Source organism: Eucalyptus grandis, chromosome 1 (genome assembly GCF_016545825.1).
Source record: "Eucalyptus grandis isolate ANBG69807.140 chromosome 1, ASM1654582v1, whole genome shotgun sequence".
In the NCBI taxonomy this organism is placed as follows: Eukaryota; Viridiplantae; Streptophyta; class Magnoliopsida; order Myrtales; family Myrtaceae; genus Eucalyptus; species Eucalyptus grandis.
This window is the reverse complement of record NC_052612.1, coordinates 23254582-23263932: the sequence shown is the minus strand read 5'-3', so window position 1 is coordinate 23263932 and position 9351 is coordinate 23254582. Positions and strand designations below refer to the sequence as shown.

General features: G+C 37.5%; 1 protein-coding gene across 2 annotated transcripts; it reads right to left on the bottom strand.

Annotated features, from left to right (window-relative positions):
• Nucleotides 1-1990: 1990 nt before the first annotated feature.
• Nucleotides 1991-4828, bottom strand: LOC104436669. Of its 2 annotated transcripts, XM_039306728.1 has the most exons (10): nucleotides 4644-4828; nucleotides 4411-4536; nucleotides 3704-3784; nucleotides 3546-3611; nucleotides 3346-3443; nucleotides 3218-3255; nucleotides 3024-3111; nucleotides 2616-2942; nucleotides 2471-2536; nucleotides 1991-2319 (listed from the first exon to the last, which is right to left on the bottom strand). In XM_039306728.1, the coding sequence occupies exons 3-10, from the start codon at nucleotides 3762-3764 to the stop codon at nucleotides 2167-2169; spliced, it is 897 nt and encodes a 298-aa protein (XP_039162662.1). In that variant the 5' UTR covers nucleotides 3765-3784; nucleotides 4411-4536; nucleotides 4644-4828; the 3' UTR covers nucleotides 1991-2166. The 2 variants fall into 2 exon arrangements, with proteins under 2 accessions (XP_039162662.1, XP_010047821.1); XM_010049519.3 differs by lacking the exon at nucleotides 4411-4536 and having other exon boundaries at nucleotides 4644-4827.
• Nucleotides 4829-9351: the final 4523 nt, after the last annotated feature.

Genomic DNA, 9351 nt, shown 5'->3' with positions numbered 1-9351 from the left:
TGGAAATTAAGGTGCTAAATTGGTAGACGAAGGCATGGCCAATTATTATGGCATCTTGACAGACTGGCATGCCACGTTTGTGTCTGTGAAAGAAAAAAACGTGCCATGAAATGTTTATCGAGTTGGGGCAATTGGTAGCATTTCGATCCTAACAAGACATGAGAGTCCCGACGCCACAACTAATTGAGAGAAAAAAGACATACCCTTTTCCGGAGATACATCATAGTAGTCAACTGACCATATACATATGCTTTTTGTTTTCTTGGGAACAAATGATTGGAGCCAAGATCACATAGTACTTGGAAAATTACAATACTCAAAAGAGTCCCCCTGCCCCAACTAATTTAGTGACAAAGACCAACCCTTTTTGCAGGTACATGATAGCACTCAATTTTATTTTATTTTGGCTGAAAAGTACTCAATTGACCGGGGATAAGTATACTAGAGGTATTAAAAGTTGTGTACAACGCTCATTTTAGTGCAAAAAGTTTTTTTGGATCACTTAAATGTTATTTAAAAAAAAATCATTTAAATACCAATTCTAATTTGGGTTGCCGGAAATTTAACGTGGCTATATTTTATTAATTTCTCAATTCTACGTGGCTCACCGGCGTGGCTAGTCAGTATATAACCTCTAAACGGCATAGTCTAAAATTGCTAATAGTGATCATTTAAGCGTCAAATTTTATTTAAAGTGATCACTTCGATATTGGTCGTTATTAAAAAACATTTACTTTAGTGCCAAACATGCCATATGAAAATGCCATGTGGATTGGACTTTTAAAAAAAAATTGTCAAGTCATATTATAATTTTAACTATAAATGTCACATAATCAATTTGACCGGAATTTCTCGCCGTTAGCACTTAAGTGGTCGTTTTTTTTCTCCAATGTGGTATTTAAGTGAGTCGGTAAAAAATTTTGACACTAAAGTGAATACTGTTCACAACTTTTAGTACTTTTAGTAAACTTATCCCTAATTGACCGTATACAGATACTTGTATATTCCGTGAGAACATTATGACTAGAGCCGAAAGGGAAAAGTGCAAGTGAAAGTCTAAAGATGAATTGAAGGGTTTGCAAATCCGACACTAGAATATCGGGAAGAAAGTTACGTATTTGACAAGAAGCATGGCAGTGGGTTCTTGTTGAAAGCACTATTCCTGACTCTCTCCCTCCTCAATTATCACGACAGCCACCTGGACATCCACGTCATGGGACTTAAAAATACATTCGATTGCGTTTGTCTTTTTGGCACTAAAGAACTTCCATTTGCGGTTGTCACGGGGGCTTCTTGGTTCCATTTAGTGAGGCGGTTTGGTTGACCTGGAAAGGTACAGCGACGGAGAGCAGACGAAGGGATGATCTAGCATTCAATCCTTGCAACTGCAAATCTGGATTTTCTTGTTGTTCTGTTCCCGTCTGCTACTTCGCCGATGAACTCCCAGTAGAATGAATATGATGCTTGACAGTCCGACCAAAGACAAATATAACACTCGTTCTAGAGGTTTGATCAGCCTATCAGCTTACTAACGGACAAATCGTGATGAGTAGAAATAGGAAAACGCAATCTCAATGTCTGCATATTATACCAGATTTAGAGCTTTACCGTGGAGTTGTAGCTTCATTTTAGATGTGGTTTTTGTTTTCCAAATTATGGCTTGTACTTGTTTAAACGTTTATTGTCAAGAAAAAGGAGAAACACAAAAGAAATGAACAAATACATCATCTAGAAGACATACTATTTATGAACGGGAGATCCTAAACTCAGGACAAAAACGTGACAATCCTCAGGATGTAAAAGTACTATTATTATTCTGGCCCGAAACAATCTTGTCATATAAAATAGTGTGTTGGTCTTTTGTTTTACTGTCGACATTAATTGGCACGGCCTTGCTACTGAATTGTTTATAGTCGGAAACTGATTGCGACTTCAATGATAAAGGCACTCTCTAGAGGGATCGGTCCAATCAGCTTTTGGTACAGCAGCATGCGAAAGCGGAACCTTTGTAGTATTGAGATTTTATTATCACCGCAAAAGAAGACATCTACAGTGACTAAGCAATGAAATGGTGAACACAAAGGGTGAAATGCATCTCCATCTCACCATTTCACATTTTGTGAGTTACAATGGAGAGGAAGAGGAGTGACAACATAAGAAATGAATCTAAGCTGTCACAGTGGTTTCCACAGCAACCTTGTCGGAGTAACCCACTTCAGACTTCACTTCGAATTCCCAAAGCTCTGGGATTGCCTCTCTCAAGTTGTGGATGTTCTCAAGTGCATAATCTGCACCTTTTGGCCTGTTAGAAGTGCCAACCTGCAAAAATTTGACCAAAAACCCATCAAGGATACATTAGAGTTCTAATATCCCTTTACGGTTCTTATTTGGTATGCATTAGTGTAGTGTTTGGTTCAGATGACTATCAATGGAGGACTTAAATTATTCGGTACCCTATTTAATGACTCACCATCACAGTTTGAAGGCCGACATGCTTCCCAGCCTGTATGTTCCTAACACTATCCTCAAAGAAAATCTGCAGTCGTAAATTTGGGTGAATAATTGACAGTCAAATCGAACGATGCAGCAGTGGAATTTAGAGAAGATTGTCTCACCGTTCTCTGGGGATTGATGTTAGCGACTCTGAGAGCCTGCTCAATGGCGTCTTCTGATGGTTTGCAAACGACAGGGGTTTTTGGTAATCCCGACCCATCACCGTGTCTGGAGAAATGCCCAATTATGTCAAAAATCTCAGACCTGGAATCACTGCTTCTGGTTGTGTTCTGCAATCCCACAAACTCAATGTCATCTTCATCGTCAGATGCAGCGTTCTTGTGAACAGGATTCAGTGTCTCGAAGCAAATAATCCCTTCGAAACAGTCTTCGAGTCCGAGCCTGCTTAGTGCTTTCACTGCATGAATCTGATCCGCATTTGTGAATATCTGTTTCATGTAACAAAAAGGTTAGCAAAAACCTCAATTTTGGTGAAAAAATCTCTGGCATTTCAGGATAAGTGAGTTTACAATTTTACGGTAAGGCAAGCTGAGCAACAGACTCCTTAGGACCGGGTCCGGTTTTAGGTTGTCGTAGGGCAGTCTCCCATGGACAAAACTATTGAATAGGTGCAAAAACAATATTCAGCAAAAGCGCATAAATGCATAAATGCTTGAGACAGGGAGACGTGTTCAAATAATGATACGCTTGAGATTTTTCTAACCTGTGGTAGTCATCATAATCGAAGTCATAGCCGATTGCCTGGAAAGTGAAAAACACCCAATTAAGTGTAAACGACAATCGATCTTTTTGTCTACATTGCAAAGCTGAAAAAAAATGTGAAAATCTTACCCTAAGACCAGCCATTGTTGTGCCATAATTCTTGTACAGAAGGTTGCACAAGGTATCAATCTTGTCCTCATCTATGCCGAGCTTTTCGACCATATAATCTGGCAAAGAGCATCAACGTTAGAACATGAAACCTAAACGATCTCGGTTTATGCAACATGACACAGCACCATGGAAGTGGATATGGGAAAAAGGATAGCTACCTCCGATGTTCTTGCGGCATGATGTGGCAAGGCCAGAGCTTACAGGATAGAGGGTGTCGTCAAGATCTAGAAGCACATTCAAGCCAGGGCATTGCATAATTAATCTATGTTCCTGTCCATTCACTTATTCGTGTCTAATGGAATAACGTAGAACTTACCGAACAAGAGAGAGTCATATTTTGGCCTCTGAGGCTGTCGGTACATCCCTTCAAACTCCATTTCAATCGTCTCCAAAGGGCCTTCAATAGACAGTAAGGAGTAAGCAATTAGCTTAAAGTTGAAGACCGAAAAAGCTTCCAGCTTGTGCTAAGATTCATATATTCTAATTCTCTCATCCTCTTCATAATCAACAAACGAAGAGAAAAGAACACCGCTGAAATAAAATGAAACTAGCTGCACCATATCAAAATATCAGTTTCTAACAACCGAAACTTGTCTGACCCAACATAAAAGCAAACAATTTGAGGGTCATAACTATCGAACTAGAGCAAAATGATTTGACAAAGATCAGAACTTGCATTTTCCAATTTGAAGATCATTTATGACATCAAGTTAGGCATATACTCTCAATCACCGCCTTTTAATGCCATCTGGGTACTCTTTGAAAGGAGAAACAGAGCTCACTCTGTATCAGATTTGTCTTGCTTTATCATATATCTCCAAGTTTCACTTTCCATTAAAAGGAATCAAATCAACCAATTAAGTGAAAAAAGCACCGCTCAAATCAAATGAAACCAACTGCAGCATATCAAACCGTCAGTGACTAACAACCAGAACTTGCCTGACCCGACAAATAAAAGTAAACAATTTGAGGGTCATAACCATCGAACTAGAGCAAAATGATTCGACAAAGATCAGAACTTGCATTTCCCAATTTGAAGATCATTTACGATGTCAAGTTAGACGTATAGTCTCCATCACCTCCCTTTAATGACATCTGGGTACTCTTTGAGAGGAGAAACAGAGCTCCCTCTGTATCAGGTTTGTCGTGCTTTATCATACAAGGAATCAAAAATATTGAAGAAGGGTGTCATAAAGGTAAAATGCCAGAAAGAAAATCCGCATGTGAAATGAGTTCGCATCGGAAAATCGACTCACCAAGATTGAACTGGCAAATGTTGACAGTTTAGGCAAGACCAACAGAGTTTCAGAATGGAAAGGCGATCTGTTCAGACTTCAGAGAGAGAAGTTGACCAGCAGCTCAACTCAAAGGAAAGATTCTTGTGATGAAATGCCGAAGTGAAAAATGCAACGACAGCGAGGAGGAAGCAGGAGGGACTTGGTGGAGTTTATATAGGCAAGAAGACCGTTAGCTCCATCATCTGTTGGCCCGAATGAATATAATATCTGGACATTACACAAAAAATTCGAAACTTTTCCATGTGAAACATTAACACCCCAAATTTTCTTTTGTCTCACTACTACAAATATCTTGTGGTAATTAAAAATCTGACGCGGCAGCATCGTGGAAAACACCATTAAGGATTTTAAACAGTCATTACGTACAGAAGCGGACAACATTTTGGGGTCGATTGTATAGGTTTTAGTTATCGGTGAAAGGAAAAAAAAAATTGCAATATTGGTGCCCACATGACAAAATAAAGAATTTTTGGCAGGATCGACCTTAAAATCTTATAAAGTTTGGATGGGTAAGGATGTATGCAATTGTTGTGACTGGCGCAGTATAACGAGACAATTTTATTTATTTATTTATCGAAGTCCATGACAAGTGTCATCGAATATTGTCAACAAAATCCTTTGGCAATATTTATAATTAGATTCGGGTCTAAAAAAGCCAGCCTTTTGCTCTTCTAATTCCAGCAACAAGTTCGATCTAAAGCTGAAGATGAATCGAGCGAGTTTGAGTAATTGCTGAATATGCCTCGAACAGCTCAACTCGTTTGTACCTCTCTTCAAGAGGGCTACGAGTTCTGTTGTCTGGATTCTTCTGGATTACATGATGCATCGATATCTATTATGAGATCGATTATGACCAGTTCTTAGCAAGGTCTAATTTGGGGTCTTTTACTTCTATTTATTTTATATCTTCTATGCCATTATTTGGCTGGATGTTTCACTAGATATATGTAGGGTTTGTCATATTTTTCCACACTCATTCTATTCGACACCTCAACTTTGAACAATTATTTCTCAAGATTTCATGGCTTATAGATACTATTTTCATTGAAAAAAAGTCTGAACAATAATTAAATCCGAAACCTCATGACATAACATATAAATCATCTTACCCAAATTATTAGAAGTGAATTTATGTCACAACTCAATAAAAAGATTTAACTTAATTTAATTTTAAACTTCTTCTAAAGATATGTGTTGTGTCAGTTCAAAATGTCTTCTGAATTCCATATCAGACTCAGAGAATGTAGACAATCCGCACTTGTCCATCACATTCAAATTACTCAAAAAAGATTCAAAGCAATCTCTATGATGGTCATCTTTTCTTAACTTTCTCATGTGTTTGGCAACGACCCTTATGCTGATGTGTGTTTTTTGCCCTCTTGGTATCAGGCATGTAGTGACACGTTGTTCAAATTACTGTTATTGCAATTATCATCAGCGTGCTCCATCAAATGATGATGCAAATTTATGTGTCTGTACCCTAGTACTAGATGACGTGAGTATCTTGATTGCTTGATAGTTTCCATCTCCATAATTGAGGGCCGCATGTCGGGGATAGAATGTGGGTTCCTGATAACAACATACATCAATATCAAAACAATCCCCCCAAGTAAGCCTTTATATAATCTCTTCCTAAGTTGATTGAATACCTAGAAATTTAGATGCTAAATAGGTAGATAAAAGGAATGGTCAATTGATATGCCATCTTGACATTCGGGCATGCTACATTGCGCTCGTGAAAGAGAATAAGTGTAGTACGAAATTTGTATTGAGTAGGGGCAATTGGTTGTACTTGGGTATTTACTGTACATGGGAATTATAGTATCATAACTTATTTTAGTGAAAAAGACCGACCCTTTTTGTAGGTACCTGATAGTACCCTATTGATCATATCCATATACTTTTAGTTTTCTTGGGAACCAATTATAGTAGCCTTATGATCACATGCCAAAGGAAAGAGTACAAGTAAAAGTTCAAGTATGAAAGTATTTGCATATACAAGACCAGGAGGGTCTTGTTTAGTCATAGATCCCTATTCATCACGGCCTTAAAATATTGGGAAGAAAGTTACGTATTTGACAAGAAGCATTGAAGTGGGTTATTGGGAAAGCACCATTTCTAACTCTTTCCCTCCTCAATTATCACAACAGCCACCTGGACACCTCCATTATGGGACTTAAACATATTAAATTGCTTTTGTTTTCTAGCCACTAAAAATTGTAAATTGTTGCTGTCACGGGGGGCTCCAGGCGCCAGTGGGTGAGGTGGTTTGGTTGACTAGGAAAGGGACAGCAACGGAGAGTAGAAGAAGGGGTGATCTAGCATTCTTAATTTCTTAATCATCCTTAATTTTTAATCATGAGAGTAGAAGAAGGGGTGATCAGTCTTAAGGGTTTGATTAATTAGTGGCCAAACCTCAAAAAAAAAAAAAATGTGAGATTTCAAATTGGATAGTTACTCAATGTTCCCATTTAGGGTTGATTAATATCACGTAACTTCCCGCAAATCTTTTTTTCTTCTCGCTGGACTGAACAATTGGACTTATATAGTTAGTAGAGTCTGACCAAGATTCCGTCAGGTTAAGTAGATAAGCGCTTAATTTGGATACGGCCAATTCTGCATTCAACTCGTAGTATCTTGCACTCAAAGTAACCTTAGATCACACCCGTCATTATGTAGGTGAAGTTTTAATCAATACATATGGATTGAAAGGCTAGCCTGCATTCGAGGAGACCAACAAAATTGAAGGTTCAAATACCTCGTGTCACAAGAAAAGAAAAAAGGGAATTACCTGATAGTTATAACAAGAAATTCCTCAGTGATTTGGTGATTTGTAAATTTTATTCATCTAAAAATAGAGGTAAGTAGATGGCATCTCCAAAATATCTTGCCTAAGGTCTAGGACTTGTGGTTTTTACTTTTGGCAATTAAGCGTGACTAGGCCGGAATACATGAGATACACGTTTTTGCTAGCTCTTGAAAGAGAGGCCAATAATGGAGTCTGTGAAGACGTATACCCAAGCATTTCGTTATACTTTTTTAATTCAAATCCACGGCACTCACCCGAATTCTTTTTTCTTTGGCGAGTTCCTCATAGATGTGAACGTTTACAAGCAAGAAAGGACAGGGCACATGATTGCCGGAGGAATGACTGGTTTATAAGGGCCTAAATAATTCCTGGTATCGTCAGCCAAATTGGACGGTTCGATATTTTTTCGGGATGGATATGAGTAGAAATTGAAGAAAATATTGATTGCACTTAATTTAAATTGCGTTAGTTTCACATCAGACTGCATTGAAGTACTAAATTCTCGTATTCATTTTATTTTCCTTTTAAATATGATCTCCACATTTCAGAATTTCTGTTATGTTTTGGGTAGTATTGATCTTTTGTCCTTTTCCTATCATGACTAATTTTTTGTTTTCTAGCTCCTATTTAAATTGGTAAGTTAGGAGGAGATGTATATTACATCAAGTGGACGACTCTCGAATTTAAAGAAAAGATAACAGATTACGTAGATAAGATTATGATATCTTTACGTAATTTACAATTATGAACAAGTGTATTGAAAGTCCTAAAAGTTATCACAAAAGTATAATAAAGCCCTAAAACTTATTGCAAAAGTGCAATTAAGTCCTGAAATTTTTAAAAAGTCAATCAAGTCCTAAAACTTATAAAATTGGTCCAATCAAATGTTTATGTAAATTGCACAGTTTGAAAATTTTAGGACTTGATTTGACTTTATGAATAGTTTTGAAATTTGTTTGCACTTTTTGAAAGTTTTATTACTTGATTGCACTCATTTTTGAAAGTTTTAAGACTCAATTGTACTTTCATAACAAGTTTCAAGACTTCCAGTGCACTTATATTTTTTATAGTCCAAAACAATTTTGCTTTGGTTGAATATATGATTATTGCATCAAAGTAATGTTTATGGCTAAAAACTAAAATAGTCTTCTCACGAAAATTAGTTTCTTATTTTTCATATACTTGAGTGTACCATCAATAGTTGATCCTTTTGCTCTTATTCTTGAGTATTCGTTCTTTAAGTGGAACTTAGAGAGATATATTCTTTTGGTAAATTGAAAAGGATGGAGAGGGGGGACCAATATCTCTCTAAGTATCACCATAACAGTTTCGCATTCACTAAGCAATGTTCACATTTAGGTTGAATCCGTTTTAATCGAGACCCTCAGCACCATTAATGCATAAAAGTCTCATGCGATCCCCGTCACCTTGGCACCATTAGACCACCGGAAGTTTACAAACCCAATCATCAGCAGAAAGATCACACGTTACTATCATAACAAGCTTGTTCGGCCTGTGGCCTCGTGGATGAGAGACTACAAGTCTGGCACCTCTCGCTACCATCACTCATGGATGTATTTTTTTTTTTTTAATATGACAAGATTTCCGAATCTTTTGATTTCAACAATCCTACAGACGTGCACAAATTATCAACTGCATCAAATAAGGTCTTACCCACAAGATGCCAGACGTGGTGCCCAAGATTATTTTGAGCAGGAGACATGATTTGATATAGGAGCGTTGAATCCAAACCAACTATTGAACTGATCAGCCAACCCAAGGGGTTAGCCAGTAACGATGGTTAGAGCACAATTTATCTTACAAATAGTATGAATTGTTACGAAAGTCTGCTCATTC